Consider the following 23,263-nt stretch of genomic DNA (forward strand, 5'->3'; position numbering starts at 1 on the left):
CACTTCAGTTCTTATCCAATCTGTTGTTTCTCAACCTGTATTTTCTCTAATCACTCCCACTCTGCTTGACTTAATTATGTCCGACTTCCTCTCTAATCTTTCTTACTAAGCTCCCGTTGACTCCTCAAATCTTGTATTCTTCAAATTGTCCGTCTTTTTCATCGTCTTTTTTTTGTATACAGTGCCGAGGCTTGTGAATGGGGACTAGAACAGAAGGAATCAGGATGTAATTGAACAAAATCGAACAGAAAGAGAGGTGGGGGAGGAGCATGAACAGCAGGGTTGAGGGAAAAAAGAGAGGGAGACTCAGAAAAATATAAGATGTGGGGAAGAACGAGAGCAAAGGGAGAACACAGGGGGTGAAGAAGATGGGTATTCGAATGCAAATCACTATTCTAATGCAGAAACGTGTGTTTTTCATCAAAAAGTGTATATTTTAGCTTGCATTAAGCAAATAAACACATTTTCTCAAAGAAACCTTATTCATGCAAGAACGGCCTTATTTGCCGAAAATAAGCGTTTTTCACATATTAGCATGTTCTGACTCAATTTATTGCTCCAAATCACTATTGTAACAGAGAAACAAGTGCGTTTCATCAAATAGTATGTCATATAGCTTGAACTAAACAAAATAACACATTTTACAAAAGAAAACTTATTCATGAAAAACGATCTCATTTGCCAATCACAAGTGTTTTTCACACATTAGGTTGTTCTGACTCCGTTTTTTTGTTCAAACTCACTACTCTAATGCAGAAACACATGTTTTTCATCAAATACTGTGTATTTTAGCTTGTACTCAGCAAAACAACACATTTTGTACAATAATCTTAATTCATGCAAAAACAGTCTTATTTGCCTATTTCAATCGTTTTCAACAACACAGTAGCTTGTTCTTACCCTGTTTCTTGTCCAAAATCACTATTCTAATGCAGAAACGCTTCTTTTTCATCAAATAATGTGTAGTTTAGCTTGTAGTAAGCAAAACAACACATTTTGCACAAGAAACCTTAATCAAACAAAAATGATCTTATTTCCCTGTCAAAAGCACTTTTCACACATTAGCTTGTTCTGATCCTGTTTCTTGTTCCAAATCACCATTGTAATGCAGAAACACGGTTTTTCATCAAATCGTGTCTATTTTAGCTTGTACAAATGAAACCAACACATTTTACACAAGAAACCTTATTCATGCAACAACAGTCTTATTTGCCAAATACAAGCATTTTTAACACATTGCTTGTTCTCTCCCAATGTTTTTGTTGCAAATCACTATTCTAATGCAGAAACACGTGTTTTTCACTAAATAATGTGAATATTAGCTTCTACTAAGCAAAACAACATATTTTAGACAAGAACCCTTATTCATTTAAAAATGTTTTTATTTTCATAATGCAAGTATTTTTAACAAATTTGCTTGTTCTCTCCACATGTTTTTGTTGCAAATCATTATTGTAATGCAGAAATGCGTGTTTTTCATCAAATTGTCTGTATTTTAGCTTGTACAAAGCAAAACAACACATTTTATGCAACAAAATTTATTTATTCAATAACGGTTTTATTTCCATAATATTCATGTAGAAATTGTAAAAGCAAAACAACACATTTTGCATAAGAAAGTTTAATCATGCGAAAACGGTTTTATTTGCATCATATTCATGGAGAAATTGTAAAAGCAAAACAACACATTTTACACTAGAAAATTTAATCATGCAAAAACGGCTTTATTTGTCAAATAGAAGGGTTATTAAACAGATTAGCTTTTTCTGAACCTGGTTTTTCTTCGAAATTATTATTCGAATGCAGAAATGCATGTTTTTTTTTAATCAAATGTGTATTTTTGCATCAACCAAGCAAAATGATAATTTTACACAACAAAATTTGTTGATTAAAAAAACGGTTTTATTTGCATCATGCAAGTATATTTTAAACTATTTGCTTGTTCTTAACATTTTTTGTTCCAAATCACTATTCCAATGCAGAACCCCATGTTTTTCATTAAATAATGTGTATTTTAGCTACTACAAAGGAAAAACAACACATTTTACACTAGAAAATTTAACCATGCAAAAACGGTTTTATTTGCATAATATTCATGCAGAAATTGTAAAAGCAAAACAACACATTTTACACCACAAAATTTCATCATGCAAAAACGGTTTTATTTGTCAAATATAAGAGTAATTGAACACATTCGCTTTTTCTGAACCTGGTTTTTCTTCAAAATTATTATTCTAATGCAGAAATGCATGTGCTGTTTTTTTAGATCCTCGTGGAGGATCTCTAAGTCGTACTGACGTTGTTGTTCTTGTGGACTTTTTTGTTTCACAGCCTACAGTTTTCATCGAAACTTCCTGAAACTTGGCGTATATATATATAAAAAATACCCTGCGCAGTCAGTAACGATGTCCGATTTTGAAAATTCCTCCTAGAAAAAAAGTTATGACGTCAAAATATCTCCACTAATGGAAATCGCCAAAAAATTATCTCCGAAACTAGGCAAGCTTTTTGAATTGTGTTTGTGGGAATCGAACAGGGCATTAGCAGAGATGAATTACCGCACATATGATACATCACTATGACGTCATGTCAATTTTTATGACGTCATTCCTATTTTTTGACATTTTTTGTTTTTTGTTTCATTTGTTTCACAGCCTACAGTTTTCATCGAAACTTCCTGAAGCTTGGCATATATATGTAAAAATACCCCGCACAGACAGGAACCATCTCCAATTTTGAAAATTCCTCCTACAAAAAAAGTTATGATGTCAAAATATCTCCGCTAATGGAAATCGCCAACAAAATTATCTCCGAAAATAGGCAAGCTTTTTGAATTCTGTTTGCGGGAATCTAACAGGGCGTTAGCAGAGATGAATTACCGCACATATGATACATCACTATGACGTCATGTCAATTTTTATGACGTCATTCCTATTTTTTGACATTTTTTGTTTTTTTGTTTCATTTGTTTCACAGCCTACAGTTTTCATCGAAACTTCCTGAAGCTTGGCATATATATGTAAAAATACCCCGCACAGACAGGAACCATCTCCAATTTTGAAAATTCCTCCTACAAAAAAAGTTATGATGTCAAAATATCTCCGTTAATGGAAATCGCCAACAAAATTATCTCCGAAAATAGGCAAGCTTTTTGAATTCTGTTTGCTGGAATCTAACAGGGCGTTAGCAGAGATGAATTACCGCACATATGATACATAACTATGACATCATATCAATTTTTATGACGTCATTCCTATTTTTTGACATTATTTGTTTCACAACCCAGAGTTTTCATCGGATCTTCATGAAACTTGCCATGTATATGCAGAAAGCCCACACACAGGCAGTAACCATCTCTGATTTTGGAAATTCTTCCGAGAAAAAAGTTAACGTCATAATATCGCCACTAATGGAAATTGCTGATACCATTATCTCCGAAACTCGTTTGTTTCACAACCTACAGTTTTCATCGAAACTTCCTGAAACTTGGCAAATATATGTAAAAATACCCTGCGCAGACAGTAACCATCTCCGATTTTGAAAATTCCTCCTAGAAAAAAGTTAACGTCATAATATCGCCGCTAATGGAAATCGCCTATACTATTATCTCCAAAACTCGGCAAGCTGTTTGAATTTTGTTTGCGGGAATCAAGCCGGGCATTAGCACAGATAATTTATCGCAAACCTGATACATCACAATGATGTCATATTCGTTTTTATGATGTCATCATTAATAGGACGAGGATCTTAGCTCATTCTAGCTTGTTTATCAAATGGTGTGTATTTTCGCATCTACCAAACAAAACAATACATTTTACACAACAAAATCTTCAGATTAAAAAACGGTTTCATTTGCATAATGCAAGCGTTTTTCACATATTTGCTTGTTCTGACCATTTTTTGTCAAAATCACTATTCTAATGCAGAATCCCATGATTTTTATTAAATAATGTGTATTTTAGCTACTATGAAGGAAAAACAACACATTTTACACAAGCAAATTTATTCATGCAAAAACTATCTAATTTGCCTAATTTAGGCAAAAAAATTTTTAACACATACAGTAACTTGTTCTGACCCCGTTTTTTTGTTCCCAATCACTATTGTAATGGACAGTAGAGCAGATTTACGCCCCTTAGACAGACTGACTTTGACAAAAGACATGTGGCCATCATTCAATCTGGGTTCCACCAAAACTGATCAATCTGATGTCTGAACTATACACTGGTACTGAGAGTACTGTGAGATGTTGTGATGCCATCTCTGACTTATTTCCAGTTGTTACTGGAGTTTGTTGGATGTGCACTGGCCCCCACACTTTTCAGCACTTGTATGGACAAGATTCTGGGAAGGATGTGAGAGACCAATTTGCGGTGCATCGTTTGGGAATGTCAAGATCACTGACCTTGATTTCGCAGATGATGCAGTCTTCTTTGCGAAGACTGGATATCCTTTTGGGGGCCCTTGAGGTGCTGATTGAGGAGTTGGAGCTGCTGGAATTACAGGTTTCCTTGGTCAAAACTACGATCCAGGCTTTCAATGACATCTTGGATACTGCTATCTTGTCTGTATCTGTTTGTGGTGAGGATTTTGACGTTATGGAGGGATTCACTTACCTTGACAGTGATATTCATGTCTCTGCTAGCTGTGAGTCAGAGGTCAATAGACATCTGCGTCAGGCCTGGGGCGTCATGAATTCACTAGATCATGGGGTGTGGTGCTGTCGATACCTGTGCAGGAGGGCAAAAATCCGAGTCTTCAGGTCCTTAGTGCTTCCAGTCTTGCTCTACGGATGTGAGACTTGAACTCTGACCAGGGATCTGAGATGGAGACTTAATTCCTTTTGAACCAGGACTCTTCGGAGAATCCTTGGCTATCACTGGTTGGACTTTGTGTCCAACAGTCGGTTGCTGAGAGAGACTCAAATGAGATTTGTTACCGGCATAGTCCGTGAGCATCAGCTGCGGCTGTAGGGACATGTGGCTCGTTTTCCTGACGCTGATCCTGCTCACCAGATTCTTTCAGCAAGGGAGCCTCGTGAGTGGAGGAGGCCAATGGACCAACCACGTGCCTCATGGTTGCAGCATGTTGATCAACATCTCAAGGAGATGGGGACGGGCCAGGCATCTGCTTGGGGGATGTCCAGATGGAGTGACGCGCTCTTCCGATACCTGACCTGACATGTGTATAACAAGAAATTGGAATCATTAGTAAGATGTCCCAGGTTCAGCTTGTAAGGAAATTACTTCCCATTAGAGTGTGGAATCTTTATGGAGTTTGCTTTGAGTGTGCTTTGATAGCCATAAGTTACAAACTGTTAAGAGTGTGAAGCAGTCTCGGTGAAGTAAATCGATGGAAAGGTAATTATACATTGACAGAACTGACTGAATAGTTTGTAGTTTTTTGTTTCTTTGTTTTTTATTTCTGGCAGGTGTGTGAACCAACGACTCTGAGCCCATACACCACCAGTGTGTGAAACAAAAATGCACATAAGTCGAAATTGCGTGAATATCAATTATTGTAGACCTCCACATGCACTGTCTAGACCCAAGTTCTTTAAAGTGAGGTATCATTCAGCATTATACATGTTGTAGTTATGACGTTTACCTCATTCAGACACAATCGTGCAACTTGCATTTGTATATAGACTAGCAGATAACCCGGTTCCACCAGGCTATTGAAAGGGAATTCTTTCCCAATAGAGTGTGGAATACGTTTGGAGTTTGCTCGGAGTGTCCTTCAACAGCATAATAGTCACTAACTATAAAGACTGCTTAGGTTTTTCGGTGAAGTAATTAGTCGAAAGGGAATTATACATTGGACGGAATTGAATGAGTTATTTGTGATTATATATATATATATATATATATATATATATATATATATATATATATATATATATATATATATATATATTTATTTCTATATATATATATATATATTTTTTTTTTTTTTTAACTTCCGGTAGGTGTGTGTGAAGCAATGACTCAGCTTATACACCACCAGTATGTGCAAAAAAATGCACAAAACTCGAAATTACACAAATATTTTTAGACCTCCACATGCACTGCCCAGACCTAAAAGCTCTTAAATGAGGCATCATCCCATTCAGGGAGGGACTTCAAATCACGTCGCCACCATTTTGTTCGCTCCGTATAGCCTATTGTGCAAGGCTCGCACTTTCTTACACTCTTACGGCTTTATAATAACTCTAATTTGATATCCGATTTCATTTTTTCGTGGTCGTTAACATGGTTTAAGACGCGGTTGCAAAAAAAAAAAAAAAACAGGAAGAAAATTTGCGTTTTCGACAAAAATGCATTTTCAGTGAAATCAAGCCCTGTAATATAAAGTCCATTCAGATTCCCTCATAGCTATATCTCAACTCTAATTCACCACTTATTTCAGTTTTAGTCGTTGAGATGATTCAAGTGTCAATTGCAGGAAAAGGTGAGAAAATCAGACAAATATTGGCGTTTTTGAGAAAGGTGAAAATTTAGAAAGGAGGTGTAGAAAGGAGGTGTAGACTTTTCTACATGATACAAATTTACATAGAGAATTTGCAATCCCTCCCCTCACCCCTCACCCAACCCCCAAGACAACCAACAAAGATAAAAGCTCCCCCAATACATTAATTGAGGTCATACTGATCCTCGTAGCAAGTCTGGATGTAATTGGCCCAGAACTGCAGGAGGAGAAGCGCGACAAAAAAACAAGAAGAAGACCATGCAGAGCACGATGCTTGCAAAATCCATAAAACAAGTTTGACCTAAAAATAATTGGTGGTTGAATTCAATGACCTGAAATATAAATCCACTACAAATTTCAAGTCAATCAGATGAAAATTGAGGATTTTAGAAACCTCACCTCAGTTGTTGACCTTTGGCCTATGTTGACCTTTTGGTCCATGTTGACCTCAAAAATAATCGGCTGGTTGAATTCAGTGACCTGAAATATAAATCCTCTTCAAATTTCAAGTCAATAGGATGAAAATGGACAATTTTAGAAATTCGGCCTATGTTGACCTTTTGGCCCACGTGGACCTCAAAAATAATAGGTGGTTGAATTCGGTGACCTCACATGAAAATCCTCTTCAAAACCAATAAACTAGAAAAATCTTCGATTTTGCAAGTAACAAACAACGAACCCACAAACAAATACACAAACACCGGTCCGAGAATTATCGTAAGGATAATTAATCAATCGCATTGCATTTGTTATTTTATGGCCTGCCATGATAGCTCAGACTCTCAAAGATGTCACATTCGGCTTTGAGCTACCTTGCTCGGGTTGGAATCCCAACTCAGCTATAAACTGCCACCCTGAGATTTGGCATGCAGGGTGAGGCATCAGTTGGAGGGACGTTAAATCAGAGTCTGCGACACGTTGCATTTGGAACTGCCATTTACATGATGAAGATGTAAAAAAGACATAAAATGTCATAGCCCCCTTTTAGTAATTTTACTGTATTGAGTTAAAGGGTTAGTCCATATTTATGTACAACTAAAATGGCCACCAGTTTACTAGTCAACCATCTTTGATCAAATTGCAAAATAAAGTGAGAGGCACGTGTATGCCATCATGTACTGTGTGCCATGTTTGAACAAATTCGATATATATATATATATATATATATATATATATATATATATATATATATATATATATATATATATATATATATATATATATATAGATTTCTTACATATCCAATCCTTCGCCAATGGGTTGCTTTCTGGTGGCATCATAAGCTTGCGAGTACAATGTATTTTGGGATTCATCCGCCATTTTGTTGTAGGTGGAGATTGATGGCATTATTGAAAACAACCCATTCTTTTTGCAAGTTGACCCCATCACCAGCTGAGTTAATCGTTTGTCCGACTGCTGAGACAATACGAGAGAGCCTGATTGTTCAGCAGCTGAACAAGTGCATTTCCCATGGACCAATCAGAGTGCTGAAATTGCCAAAGAAAGTCATTTATAATGAATCGGTCAAATGCACACATCTTCCCTCACCATACGCGAAGCTATGTCTCGTGAAAATAATGGCAATTTCTCCCGTTAAAAGTACTAAAAATCAAAAGTATCTTGAGTTGTCCGTTTGTTCATTAAATGTGGTTTTCCCAGCACCACCACCTATGTTTTGTAATAGAGGTAGTGATGCTGGTAAAACATACCTTCCTCACCCTTTTTAGTGGTGGATACATCACGACTGTACATATATTGTGGTAAAACCACAATGTGTCATTTGCTGCGACTTTTCGTCTGCTGAGTCGATGAAACCAAATGAAACCAAACGCTGTCGTCTCAAAATTAGACACCATGAGCGTCCAAATAAAAATGTTGATAATTTTTTTCCAAATGTAGAGAAGAAGCGACAAAGAAAGCTTGGCTTGATTCAGATGACAGTTTTCAACAGAAAATGTCCTCTCACCTGTGGAAGCCTCTTATGCTATGCCATGACAAATCGCTCGAGTCCTGAAGCCGCATATTGCAGGTGAGGATCCGTTGACCCTGCCATCATCCAAATACATCGTGTCACTCACGCTTGGCAATCAATGGCAATGCCAAAAAAGTTTGATATGCTCCGGACATTGAATGATTCTGTGAAACAGGATATGTAAGATGTCTGAAGATTTCAGAGAACAAGATATGGAAGAAAGGAAACTCCAACTTGATGACTACTGATCTCACGAACTGCAAGCAGTTGGTGGTGTTCGTACATTACGTTCAGGACAGGGATGTTAAAGATGAATTCCTATTCTGTGAGGAATTTCATGACAAAAGTTTAACCAATCTTCAATATAAGGTCAATGCCTTTCTCAAAAAGCAATGACATGGAGTTCATTTTTTTTCTTTTGTTATATGTGTCCCGATGATGTTCCAGCAATGATGTTTGCACCATCTGGATTTCAGCAAAAGGTCGAGTAGTGTCATCTAATGTTATTGTCGGGTCATTGTGTGATCCATTGTCAAGTTATAGCTCCAGAGACAATGCCATTATGCCTTCAGACTGTGATGGGTATTGCCATGCAAGCAGTGAATGTCATTAAGGTACATGTTCTAAATAGCTGTCTCTTTCTTTCTAAAAGCTCTGTCTCAAAATAAGTGCTGAGTGCACAGTTCTCTATTTCAATACACAAGTCCAGTGCCTTTCGAGAGGATGAGTAGTGAAGCATGTTTTTATACTTCATGAACCACACTCTGTGGAATCATGGGACAGAGCATCCGCTCTTGAGTCTGGAAGCTTTGAAGTTTGAACCCCAGCCGAGTCGTATCAAACACTTTCAAATAGTACTTGATGCTAAGCATTTAAAAATGATAAAGCACAACAACCAGAGGTTGACCATGTTGAGGGAGCAGCAACACAGATAGGAATGGGACCAGGGAGACGGCTGCAAGTGAATACCCAATAGTGTTTGAAATGGACGTTGTAGTTATCTTGCCATTTCCCACTACCTACAAATGTGAGAGTGGATTCTCCAGCTTTCTCACGATCATGGTGAAATCCAAAAATCGTATTGATATGAAGGACATCAGATGCCCAATCACCAAGAACAAAACATCTCACGTCAAGGAAGAAGCACAATCCATCAAACTGATTGCATGGTTGCTTATTGTAGGTAATTGTTGCCAAGTATTAAAATTAAATTTTATTTAATAGTACTTTGACAATTTAAAAATACTTAAATTGTATAAAAGTGAATTTTGTGCTTAAAATTATATTAACAGAAATTATTTAAAGATGTGTTTTTAATCTTGTTTTAATCGAAACAGTGACAAAAGGTACATTTCATTAAACTCGGATGATCAATTTTGCATTTTCGTTACATGTAGAGTACTAGATTATAAGAATGTATTTTTAATGTATAAGGGGGTCACACTCAGAGGCCTGTTGTGTAAAATGGGTCGGCTTTGTAAAAGGTTCAAGAATCAATGATTTCCCTCCATTTCAGGTGAAGAAATTACAAGCTTCTCTTGACTCCTCAACTGGCACTGGTCCTGACCCATTCTGTACTTTAATACTCAAAAAATGTTCATAATGGTACTCTATCATTGCTCCTTCCCGTTCTTCCATCATTGCTCCTTCCTGTTCTTCCATCATTGCTCTTTCCTGTTCTTCTATCATTGCTCTTTCCTGTTCTTCCATCATTGCTCTTTCCTGTTCTTCTATCATTGCTCTTTCCTGTTCTTCTATCATTGCTCTTTCCTGTTCTTCTATCATTGCTCTTTCCTGTTCTTCTATCATTGCTCTTTCCTGTTCTTCTATCATTGCTCTTTCCTGTTCTTCCATCATTGCTCTTTCCTGTTCTTCTATCATTGCTCCTTCCTGTTCTTCCATCATTGCTCTTTCCTGTTCTTCTATCATTGCTCTTTCCTGTTCTTCTATCATTGCTCTTTCCTGTTCTTCTATCATTGCTCCTTCCTGTTCTTCTCTCATTGCTCCTTCCTGTTCCTCTCTCATTGCTCCTTCCTGTTCTTCTGTCGTTGCTCCTTCCTGTTCTTCTATCATTGCTCCTGCCTGTTCTTCTATCATTGCTCCTGCATGTTCTTCTATCATTGCTCCTGCATGTTCTTCTCTCATTGCTCCTGCCCGTTCTTCTTTCATTGCTCCTGCATGTTCTTCTATCATTGCTCCTGCATGTTCTTCTATCATTGCTCCTGCATGTTCTTCTATCATTGCTCCTGCATGTTCTTCTCTCATTGCTCCTGCCCGTTCTTCTCTCATTGCTCCTGCCCGTTCTTCTTTCATTGCTCCTTCCTGTTCTTCTCTCATTGCTCCTTCCTGTTCTTCTGTCGTTGCTCCTTCCTGTTCTTCTATCATTGCTCCTGCCTGTTCTCTCATTGCCCCTGCCCGTTCTTCTATCATTGCTCCTTCCTGTTCTTCTATCATTGCCCATGCCTGTTCTTCTCTCATTGCCCCTGCCCGTTCTTCTATCATTGCTCCTTCCCGTTCTTCCATCATTGCTCCTTCCTGTTCTTCCATCATTGCTCTTTCCTGTTCTTCTATCATTGCTCTTTCCTGTTCTTCCATCATTGCTCTTTCCTGTTCTTCTATCATTGCTCTTTCCTGTTCTTCTAGCATTGCTCTTTCCTGTTCTTCTATCATTGCTCTTTCCTGTTCTTCTATCATTGCTCTTTCCTGTTCTTCTATCATTGCTCTTTCCTGTTCTTCCATCATTGCTCTTTCCTGTTCTTCTATCATTGCTCCTTCCCGTTCTTCCATCATTGCTCTTTCCTGTTCTTCTATCATTGCTCTTTCCTGTTCTTCTATCATTGCTCTTTCCTGTTCTTCTATCATTGCTCCTTCCTGTTCTTCTATAATTGCTCCTCCCTGTTCTTCTATCATTGCTCCTTCCTGTTCTTCTATCATTGCTCCTTCCTGTTCTTCCATCATTGCTCTTTCCTGTTCTTCTATCATTGCTCTTTCCTGTTCTTCTATCATTGCTCTTTCCTGTTCTTCTATCATTGCTCCTTCCTGTTCTTCTATCATTGCTCCTCCCTGTTCTTCTATCATTGCTCTTCCCTGTTCTTCCATCATTGCTCTTTCCTGTTCTTCTATCATTGCTCTTTCCTGTTCTTCTATCATTGCTCTTTCCTGTTCTTCTATCATTGCTCCTTCCTGTTCTTCCATCATTGCTCTTTCCTGTTCTTCTATCGTTGCTCTTTCCTGTTCTTCTATCATTGCTCCTTCCTGTTCTTCTATCATTGCTCTTTCCTGTTCTTCTATCATTGCTCCTTCCTGTTCTTCCATCATTGCTCTTTCCTGTTCTTCTATCGTTGCTCTTTCCTGTTCTTCTATCATTGCTCCTTCCTGTTCTTCTATCATTGCTCTTTCCTGTTCTTCTATCATTGCTCCTTCCTGTTCTTCTATCATTGCTCCTTCCTGTTCTTCTCTCATTGCTCCTTCCTGTTCTTCTCTCATTGCTCCTTCCTGTTCCTCTCTCATTGCTCCTTCCTGTTCTTCTGTCGTTGCTCCTTCCTGTTCTTCTATCATTGCTCCTGCCTGTTCTCTCATTGCCCCTGCCCGTTCTTCTATCATTGCTCCTGCATGTTCTTCTATCATTGCTCCTGCATGTTCTTCTATCATTGCTCCTGCATGTTCTTCTCTCATTGCTCCTGCCCGTTCTTCTTTCATTGCTCCTGCATGTTCTTCTATCATTGCTCCTGCCTGTTCTCTCATTGCCCCTGCCCGTTCTTCTATCATTGCTCCTGCATGTTCTTCTATCATTGCTCCTGCATGTTCTTCTCTCATTGCTCCTGCCCGTTCTTCTCTCATTGCTCCTGCCCGTTCTTCTTTCATTGCTCCTTCCTGTTCTTCTCTCATTGCTCCTTCCTGTTCTTCTGTCGTTGCTCCTTCCTGTTCTTCTATCATTGCTCCTGCCTGTTCTCTCATTGCTCCTGCCCGTTCTTCTATCATTGCTCCTTCCTGTTCTTCTATCATTGCCCCTGCCTGTTCTTCTCTCATTGCCCCTGCCCGTTCTTCTATCATTGCTCCTTCCTGTTCTTCTCTCATTGCTCCTTCCTGTTCTTCTCTCATTGCTCCTTCCTGTTCTTCTGTCGTTGCTCCTTCCTGTTCTTCTATCATTGCCCCTGCCCATTCTTCTATAATTGCTCCTGCCTGTTCTTCTATCATTGCTCCTGCCTGTTCTTCTATCATTGCTCCTGCATGTTCTTCTCTCATTGCTCCTGCCCGTTCTTCTCTCATTGCTCCTTCCTGTTCTTCTCTCATTGCTCCTTCCTGTTCTTCTCTCATTGCTCCTTCCTGTTCTTCTGGCGTTGCTCCTTCCTGTTCTTCTATCATTGCTCCTGCCTGTTCTCTCATTGCCCCTGCCCGTTCTTCTATCATTGCTCCTTCCTGTTCTTCTATCATTGCCCCTGCCTGTTCTTCTCTCATTGCCCCTGCCCGTTCTTCTATCATTGCTCCTGCCCGTTCTTCTATCATTGCTCCTGCATGTTCTTCTCTCATTGCTCCTTCCTGTTCTTCTGTCGTTGCTCCTTCCTGTTCTTCTCTCATTGCCCCTGCCCGTTCTTCTATAATTGCTCCTGCCTGTTCTTCTCTCATTGCCCCTGCATGTTCTCCTTTCAATACTGCCTATTCTTCGTTCAATGCTCTTATACAAATTATTCGGGCCACCTGCATCAAGGAAAAATCACCATTGTCAACCTGATTCACAATGGTGTTAAAACTGACCCTGTCAACTAAATAAAAAGTGAGCCTCCTCCCCAAGATAAGCAAGGTGATGAAATTGATCATTGCATCAGATATAAAATCTTCATCTCTTCTATGACTGATTTCCTATCATCGGTTTGGTTTGCACTGAGGAGATTCCACCTCGGACATGTGGCTTCTTCTATGCGCACAATGGATGTCCTCAATTTTATGATTAAAGGCTTGAATTTTCAAGAATCTCGCGATCAATCAAGAGTTTAGGATCATCTCATGAAACATCTCCCAAACAGTTGATTCTGTCTGGCTTTGGGATGCTTTGGATGGAGTTCTATTCTCATGCCCTATCATGAGGGACCAATGTCTTTAAAGGGGCTAATCCATTTTTGGAAGTCCATCAATCACTTATCTTGGGCAGACAAAATCAATTATACCACTGTGCAGACGACTCCATTATGTGTAGAATAACTTCTCATAAACAGTCTGGGCAGCATCCCTTTCAGACAATCTCAAGAAAATTAGCAACTGGATATTTACATCAAAGACCCATATTTTCATTTTATGCCAACCGGTATATAACGACTGTCTGACAAATACCTCAACATAGTTTTTTGGTTAGCCATTGGAAAAAGTATGGTATTTATCTATCTTAGGCATCATAATCAGCTATAAGCTGTCTTATGCAAATAACACCTTCAAATTGGCCTGAAAAGCCAGGTTCCTCCTTAAAATTCCCCACAAACCAAGTCTTTCCTTTTCTATCCTTAGGACAAGGCCTTCAATGGGGGAGTAGTGAGTGCAGGCAGTGGTGAGGGCATAGCAAGTGCTGGCAGTCGTGAAGGTGAATGGATACAGGCAGGAGTGAGAGTGTAGCAAGTGCAGGAAGGGTAAGGTTGCAGTCAGTGCAGGTTTGAGTGAGTTGGTGCAGACAGGTGTAAGGATTGAGCCAGCACAAGCAAGCATGGCTGGCCCTAGATCAAATGATGGCCCAGGCAAGGGCGTCTTCAGCGTCCCCTTTCCATTTGCTCAACTTTTGAATTCCTTATGAAGGGGTTGAGCAAGCAGTGGTGGTGGGGTAGTGAGAGCAGGCAGTGGTTGAGTGGGCAGTGAGGACAGGCAGCAGTGAGGGTAGGCAGTGGTGAGGGGTAGTGAGGGTTGGCAGTAGTGAGGGGTAGCGAAGGTAGCCATTGGTAAGGGGAAGAAAAAGCAGGCAGTGTTGAGGGGGTCGTGAGTGCAGGCAGGGGTGAGGGGGTAGTGAGTGCAGGCAGAGGTGAGGAAGCAGCAAGAGAGATAGTATAGGTAGGAAGAGACCAGGGAGACATTTTTTGTTGGTGATGAAACTATTAAAGATGTAGATTCTTCATTCTGCAGGAAGGATTGTAGATATACAATTCTGTGTAGTTTCAAAGGAGCAGGTTTAGGGACATTGAAGGAAGGTTAAATAACATCATATTGGGTTACAGCAGGAAGACGATGGTTGTGGTACACCTCAGAACAAATGATATTGGGAAAGTTTGCTGAGAGGATTTGAGAAATAGGTATACAATATTGAGTAAGTGGCTCAAAGCAAAGGGCTGTGATGTGTCATGATTTCTGGTATTCTCCCAAGATAAGGAAATGGAATAGAATTTATGAGCAGAGTGACAGATGTCAACCTATGGTTTTAAGAATGGTGCAAGGAGGAAGGTTTTGCAAATTTGGAAGCAGTGGGAAATATTTTGGGGGCAAAGGTTGTTTTTTTATGGGTAGTTCGCCCATCAATGGCCATTAAGGACACTGTAGGACAACTCTACAAAAGTCTCTGGAGCCGACGCGTTGTGTTAAAATTGAGTTACAGACAGACTTAGAGTAATTGGACTGAGCTTCAGCTGGAATTTTCTTGCAGTGGTTACTTAGTCAGTTGAAAATGATAAACTTGACCAGACCCAACTCTTGTGATGGTACAGTGAGAGAGAGAGAGAGAGAGAGAGAGAGAGAGAGAGAGAGAGAGAGAGAGAGAGAGAGAGAGAGAGAGAGAGAAAGAGAGAGAGAGAGAGAGAGAGAGAGAGAGAGAGAGAGAGAGAGAGAGAGAGAGAGAGAGAGAGAGAGAGAGAGAGAGAGAGAGAGAGAGAGAGAGAGAGAGAGAGAGAGAGAACGAGCGAGAACGAGCAAGAACGAACGAAGGAGTGAACCAAGGCTAGGAGTCAACCAAGGCTAGGAGTGAAGTTTCACTTCATCGGTCCTATCAGGAATGAAGACATTCTTGCCAGCTTGAATCCATTCATTTATTTCAGAAGGGCTTAGGCAAAAGACTCACTTCCAGGGAATATCCTCAGCAAAGACCGAAAGGCATCCCGGTCAGCCTTGCCATACTAGAGAACTGTGCGATGAAATGGATGGGTGGAAGTGAATGGTGAGGAGCAAATTATTTGGACTTCACTGTTGGCATGATCTGAATTTCTGAGTGGAGGCAAAATCTTGGCAGTGCAATCACTAGGATTTGAGCACAAAAACAGATCAATGATATACTGGTTATCGGTAGCACAGTCTGGAATTCGGGCGGGAGATTAAATTATCTGGATAAGGTCATGTGGCACAGCAAAATTGGAAGCACTGACATTGGAACCCTCAGTGGCATGACAGTGGACCAACCATTCTTTGTGATGGATATTAAAGTCTCCAAAGACCATGATGTCAGCTGCTGGGTGTCAGGAGAGCGCCATGTCTATGCTTTTAGAAACAGTGTCAAAGATTACACAATTGGGTGTTGATGGAGATCTATAGAAGAAGTAAAGGTAGGTTGTGGAATATAGCAAAGAAATGCGAAGGGACATGAACTCACATGCTTCCTCCTCGAGACTGACCACGCAGCTAAGTTGCAAGGAGGCTTTTGCAAAAATACAGAATCCATGGCAAGGAGGAGAATCAAATATATGGAGAACATAGCCGGGTACGTAGAGAGATGTGAATGATACCTCACTATTGAGACCTGATTCACAAATGGCAAGTAGATCAGAAGAGTTCAACTGTATGAAGGATTGGATGGCAGAGAAGTTTCCCCAAACCCCTTTAGTGTTTGCAAAGCAGACACCAAATGGTTTGATTTTGGACTTGGTTTTGGGTTCCATTGATGCAGGAACTCTAAATGCAGGTTGAGATCCGGTTTCCTTGGATAAAATAATCATAGTGCACGTGGAGAGACAAACGGGACAAGAGGGGAAAACTTAGTTAAAGCTTCAAAAAACCTACCAAAGACCACAGAGGACAAAAATAGACCTTACAAAACCCCTGCCTTAGCAGAGACACTCCAATGGCCTCAGGAAAGTAACCAGAGGTAGTTGCATGGGGCAACATCCATGCATGTCCATGGCAGTACACCTACCCTGACATTTAACACCCACTGACAGATCAGCCTTCAGTGCATTACCACTGAGTTTGGGATCCCATACTATCGGCGGCTATAACCTGCAACATGTTTTTGGCCTGTAGCCTATGGAATGGCAAGGCATTGAATGTCAATCAGCAGTAAACAGATGGGCAAAAAAAGCAGATACCAAAAACCCAGAACACAGAACCAGCCCTTTGCTCCAAAACAAAACATGACAATCCAGTTTCTTCACAGTGGAAGTGGAACTTGAAGGGGTAAACTAGTCTGCGTTGAGGCAACAGGAGGTGCCTCTACCCCTATTGGTGGTAGACTGCCGACCAAGGCTCATGAGATATACCCACCCAGGTTTGAAATCAGAGTTGGCCTTATCCTCGGCAGACTCCTGGCCAGGGCTGACGAGCTCTACCTGCTCGGGTTTGAAGTCAGAGTTGTCCTTATCCTTGGCAGACTTCTGGCCAAGGCTGACAAGCTCTACCTGCTTGGGTTTGAAATCAGAGTTGTTCTTCTCTTGGGCAGATTGTCAATCAAGGCTCACGAGTTCCACCTACCTGAAGCAAGCCTGGTTTTAAAATGCCAGACACCCTCTTTTCACACCTCTGCATAGATTGAGAAAAAGGGATCCGCACAAGAAGTTGTGCAGTTTGTGTTTGATTAGGAGAGGCTATCTGAGACATAGACCCTAGGGGATATTTTGTGGATGAGGAGTTGCTCAGTTCTCCAGCCCCGTCCCAGTCATTTCTAATCCTTTGACCCCCAATTTTTTCGGTGTTTCCAGGACGAAGGAGACAGAATGCTATACATTAGGAAGGAGTGGATTATGAGGGGATATGATAGAGATGTTTAAGATAATTAATTAAGGGTATAGACAAATAAGTGCAGAATAATCATTTCGTAGAATAGACAGAGCTAGAACTATAGGACATCGCTTAAAAGTAAAGAAGAGGAAAGTTAAGATGGTAGTAAGGCAAGAGTCTTTCATTAATAGAGTAGTTAATGCATGGAATAGTCTCCCTAGAAAAGTAGATGGAGCAGAAAGAATAGGTTTAAATTTGAATTGGACATGTACCGAGAAGCATCAGATATAGAGGGGTATAGGCATTTTGGCAGGACTTATTTACAGCTTGAGTATGGATTGATGAATGTGTACATTTGCGGTGAGTGTGCTGTGTGAGAGAGGTCTCGTCAAGCGATATTGTGGTTTGTGTTGTATATTCTTTATCGAAAATCACCTTCACCCACCTCCACCACACCCCCTACCCCCTTAAAAAAAATGAAGTGAAAAAAGATTTTATTTTTAACACCCAGGTGATATCCCTGAGCTTGCTACACTTTTCTCATCCACATCCACCCCCACCCCCTCCCCTTATTCGACTTTAAATTAGGTAGTTTGACCAATTTACTTAATCTGGGTTGATGTGGAACAGGCATGATGGGCCAAATGGCATCCTCCTGCGTCAAATTTCCTTGCTAGTGCTTTGAGGCAGGCGCACACAAATCTCCACAGCCAGTGCCCTCTGAGCCAGACACCCCTGGTGGTCAGTCACCTGGGTCGCTTGCCCTTAAATCTGGCCTGGTGAGGATGGAGTGAGTGCAGGCATGGTTGAGGCTGCAGTGAGTGCAGGCATGGGTGAGAATGGACGGAGTGCAGGAGGGGTGAGGGTGGAGCTCGTGTATGCATGTGTAAAGGAGCGAGTGCCAGCAGATATTAGGATATAAAAGGATATAAAAGGATATATGAGGGTATAAAGGCGAGTGACGTCAAAGGATATAAAATGCAAAATGTTAGCACCTTCTCATCTTTCATGGGGGACAAATCAACCATTTTATTTGTGTGCGTGTATCACCCTGGTGATGTCTGTGCCTGCCACACTGTTCTCATCCCCATATCCCCCCCCCCAAGTGTACTGTATGTAGTCTTGATGGACCAAATGGCCTCCTTCTGTGTCCAAATTCCTTGTGTATCCAAAGTGTCATGGAATATGGTTCTGTGCTGCTGCTCTCCAGGGCTGGATTAAAGCAGCCTCAGAACCTGGGCTGTAAATATCTGTAAAGGGATCCCCTCCCCCTAGTTTTGATCAAAAAAAATCATAATTTCAAAAAAGGCCAAATGTATTGATTGGCATGTGCATGTCCCTCCCTTTGTACAGAACTACACTGCTATCTGCACATGTGCAGAAGTAATTTTTATATTTGTACTTTTTCATTTAATTCCGAAACAATGCAAAGGTATTTCCAGGAAATGTCGCTGACTTAGAGTTGCTATAACATACTTCCACTATGACAGTTACCTGTTAATGATGAATAAAAGTAAGGTCAAATAAAGTTGAAGTTTGAGAGCTTCCCCAAGATGAAGCTCCCCCCCCCCCCCAAGCCTATGCTCTTCAAGCACCGTTGTTGATCTAGGCCTGCTGTTTTCGATCTCCCTACCTCCTCTCCCACGGAGTTCTAGTATCAAGGTATGCTTCTTGCTCAACAAAGGCAGGTTCATAGCCTTGCATTTTTTTCCCCAACTCCATTTTGCTTTTGTTTACCAGCTCCCTCACTTTTTTGCCCAAACCTAGCTCCTCTGGGCCTTGTATGTTCTCTAACCTTGTTACCCTCCCAAGGTATAAACTTATTGTCACCTCCAATAATTCCACCTCCTCTTCTGTCACCTCTGAACTCTTCACTGCAGGATTTCAATTTTGCTGCTTACCTCCACTTCAATGTCTTTCCAATTTTTACCTCTGAGTTTTCTCTACCTGCTGAGACCCTGCTCCTTCCCTTCACCTGCTATTTCCCCTCTTATATTGCAATGCCTCCAAATGCATTATCCGACAGTCTGCTTTGCCGCATTTTGTGTCTGTTGGCTGCCACCCAGTGATTCTGCTCTTCCATGAGCCTTGATACCTGTATTAATAAGATGCCATACAAATGATCCAAGTTCAACTGATAACATATTATTATTATTATTATTATTATTATTATTATTATCATTATGCGAAAAAGCACATGGTTTACATTCCACTCTGAGTTATATAGCTCTCTGGGTTCTTCTATCACCGATGATAATGTATATCTATTCGGGTTCTTCCCAACATCTTTGTTCTTTTATACTTCTTTCTACTTTTTCACATTCCTCTGTTTTTCATTCTAATTCTTGCTTTTTCTTTTCTTTTATCTATTTTACTGTTTATTTCTCTTTCATTATCTGTTTAGGGAGAAGTGAATTATTGCAGAAATTTTTCTGCAAGGCTTACTTGGTTGCACCTTGCTGGGTTTGAGGGTACTGGAGTAGCAGCTGAAACCCCAATCCTATCGAGGTTCCTCCTGATGACTCAATCTTTACACTTTACTTAATCGGGTTCCTTCTGATGACTCCAATGCAGTATTTGGTCTTCCGTTTGATTACTTTGACTTTCATGATCATGCTTAAAACTTGGCACAATGATAAAAGTGAGGGTGGCTTTTGACAGTGAATATTTTTGAAACAAACAAAATTGGTTTCCTGTCATCCTATTTGCTCAGAGCCTTGGTACCTGCCCCGAGTCCTCCCATCTCGCCGTTTACTCCTAAAAAAGTGAATAAACGATCAATACAATATAATTTTAACGACAAACCAAGACTAGAATATTGTTTTACATATAACTGTAGAACGTAACATTTTAAAATGGAGGAAAGAAGAAAGGATCGAAACTATAAGAGAGATGTCTGTCTGTCTGTCTGTCTGTCACCATTTTTCTCAGAAATGGCCAAACAGATATTCATCAAACTTTCAGAGGTTCGTCAATCAGTGCCAGGAAGTGTTTTAGGCAAAAAATATTTTGAGAATTCTGAAAAAATATAGTTAGATTTTTTTTTTAATTAAATTCAATCACTCCATAGTGCTTAAGCCTTTACAGCTATATGAAAGGTAATATTAAATGATCCCCAACCCCATTCCTTGGTGGGTGTCAGGAAATGTTTTAGGCCTCCAGAAAAAATATAGAAAATTTTTTTTGATTTCTTCAAAATGCCAACAGGATCAAAACAGCACCAAGCAATGCCGCATACCCCTGCAAGTACACGATAAAAAAAAGGATTGGGTAACATGTAGATGGAATGAAGTATGTGACATCACTTTCAGAAACCGATTTTATCAAATTATTGATAAGCTATAGGTCCTGATGACAATTTTAAATGACGTAAAAATATTCCTACAAATAAAAACATCGCAAACACCTGAAATTCTCCACCAAGAAGCAAAATAAATCAATGATGTTGGAAATCAACTTTGCGTGTCAGTAACTTTGATCTGTTCGCTGTGGGAATCATTTCAATCAACTGGAAGTTTTGCTGAAATACCTCGATTTTGTCACTGACCCTCCATGGCATAACAATATCACTGGGAGATGGATGTTTCATCTCAAAGGCATAGTTTGGATGATTGTGAAATACTTAATAATGGATTTTAGAATTCCACAAAAATTCGAATCAATGTATGTGCAAAAGCAGTCGCAAACAGATTGCACGCAATATAATACATTGTGCTTGGAGACTGGAAGTTCATTTGATTCAGTCCATCATCAGGCCACACTTCAGTTCATTCGCAGTCATGTATGAATGGTTGGTGAGATTTGGGGAAATTTTTATTTTTATTTTTTAAAGGCGATTCAAGGCTATCAGTGGATATTCATGGCAGTCGTGGAGCATGACAATCACTGGGTGATAAGTTCTGTCAATGAACAGACCGGTTTCTGATATAATTTCACTGAAGTATTATTACTGCGAGGTACAGTAGTGGTGTGTGTGTGTGTGTGTGTGTGTGTGTGTGTGTGTGTGTGTGCGTGTGCGTGTGCGTGTGCGTGTGCGTGTGCGTGTGCGTGTGCGTGTGCGTGTGCGTGTGCGTGTGCGTGTGCGTGTGCGTGTGTGTGTGTGTGTGTGTGTGTGTGTGTGTGTGTGTGTGTGTGTGTGAGAGATTTATAAGTGTGACTTCTTTTCCAATCATAAGGCCTTGTTCTTCTTCACTTTCATTTCTGTAACTGTTATTACCTCCACCACAAGGTGGATAGAGGTTATGATTTTCACCCCTGTCTGTCTGTCGGTGAGCATGATATCTCAAAACGTGGTGGACGGATTTGGACAAAATTTAGTGGACAGGTTGTGTGTGTGTGACAAGGACTAATTAATTTGATTTGGGTGAATATCCGGAACCAGATACTAATATTAAAAAAAAAATTGTTAAGTGATTCGTCACCATCGAGAGATGGGGCCAAACACGATATATAGTATGTTATTTCAAAAAGTTGTAGACAAGTTATGACAAAACAAGGTGGATGAGTTAGGTTGTTGACAAGAACAAGTTGATTCAATTTTGGTTGAGGTTCAGATCCAGAATTGGCATATCAGTCTGATACAAAACGTAAACTGTTCAGCGTAGCGGAGGTATTAGCTCCACCGGGTGCCGCTCTAGTTGTTTTATGTTTCCTGCTTTGCTTTCTTTCACACATTTTATTAACTCTTACTTTTGATTCACAAATATCACACATCTCTTCGCTAATGGTAATACTAAAGGGGGAGAGAGAGCAGGGAGAGTGAAGAGGTGGAGAGGAAAGGAGAGAAGAGGGAGCGAGGAGGGTGGGGGAAAGGAAAACGGTATGAGGAGAGAGAAAGGGAAGGTAGATGTGTGATGGAGCGTGAATTACGATTCATACTGTTTCATCAAAATAATTCTGCATAGAATAACAGAGAATATGGAAACAAAATAATGTCTGAAATCCATTTTCTACCGGTCAAATTTCAAACTCCCAGCCGGACGCATCCGGAGACGAACACCGCCCAGACCTAACCACTGTCCGGATATGTCGAGAGACAGACAGAGAGAGGGAGAGAGAGAGAGAGATTGAGAGAGAGGAAGAGATGGGGGTAGGGGAGTTAGCAGAAAGAATATGTTATGCTTGATGGACAACACCAATACACACACACACACACACACACACACACACACACACACACACACACACACACACACGGCCAGTCAATAAGTATCCATAAAATATTTTTGACAAATTGTTTATTGCATGTACGTGTGTAGCAACTGTTATTTTTCAGCATAATCTCCATTGCGTTCAATGCAATGGAGTTTTTCCAGCGCTTTACCAAGGCCGAGATTCCTCCAGAAAAAAAATATATATATATATATATATATATATATATATATATATATATATATATATATATATATATATATATATATATGGCTGCTTGTGTAGACATTCGTGCTCTGCCTCTTGAACCTCTTCGTCGGATCGGAAAGTGGTTCCACCAAGCTCCTCATTAAGTGGCCCAAAGATGTGTTTATCTGAAGGGGCGAGGTCTGGCGAGTAAGGTGGATGAATGGCGAGGTCTGGCGAGTAAGGTGGAGTCAAAATGAATGTCCTCAATTGTTGCAGCTGCAGTGCGAGCAGTATGAGGCTGCAGTGCTGGCATTGTCATGCTGAGCCAAAACACCAGCAGTGAGTAGTCCATGACGTTTTGATTTGATTGCTGGTTTCAAATGATTTTTAAGGAGGTCACAGTATGATGCACTGGTGACTGTGGTCCCTCTGGGCATGTAATGCTCCACAAGTGGGCCTCGCTTATCCCAGAAGAGCGTCAGCATCACTTTTCTGTCAGACAGCTGTGTGCGGAATTTTTGGGGCTTAGGTGAAGTTGAATGGTGCCACTCTTTGCTTGCCCTCTTCGTTTCTGGCTGAAAGTAGTGGACC

General features: G+C 40.3%; 1 protein-coding gene across 5 annotated transcripts in view; it reads right to left on the reverse strand.

Annotated features, from left to right (window-relative positions):
* Positions 1–562: 562 nt before the first annotated feature.
* The window catches only part of LOC147016894 (uncharacterized), a 48,301-nt gene continuing 25,600 nt past the window's right edge, over positions 563–23,263 (reverse strand). For 3 of the 5 annotated variants that reach the window (XR_015049240.1, XM_085846052.1, XM_085846051.1), the window contains exon 4: positions 22,761–23,263. This exon is cut by the window's right edge and continues 1,862 nt beyond it. Coding sequence is in view for 1 of the 5 variants with exons in the window: in XM_085846050.1 (XP_085702176.1) it covers positions 5,101–5,176 (76 nt within the window). In the remaining 4 variants the exon portion in view is untranslated. Of the gene's footprint in view, positions 5,177–20,500; positions 20,573–22,760 lie in introns of those variants that run through there. The other 2 variants (XM_085846050.1, XM_085846048.1) reach the window with 2 other exon arrangements.

The sequence above is a fragment of the Eptatretus burgeri genome, chromosome 11 (assembly GCF_056783735.1).
Source record: "Eptatretus burgeri isolate ZD-2024b chromosome 11, Ebu_testis_v1, whole genome shotgun sequence".
Taxonomy (NCBI): domain Eukaryota; kingdom Metazoa; phylum Chordata; class Myxini; order Myxiniformes; family Myxinidae; genus Eptatretus; species Eptatretus burgeri.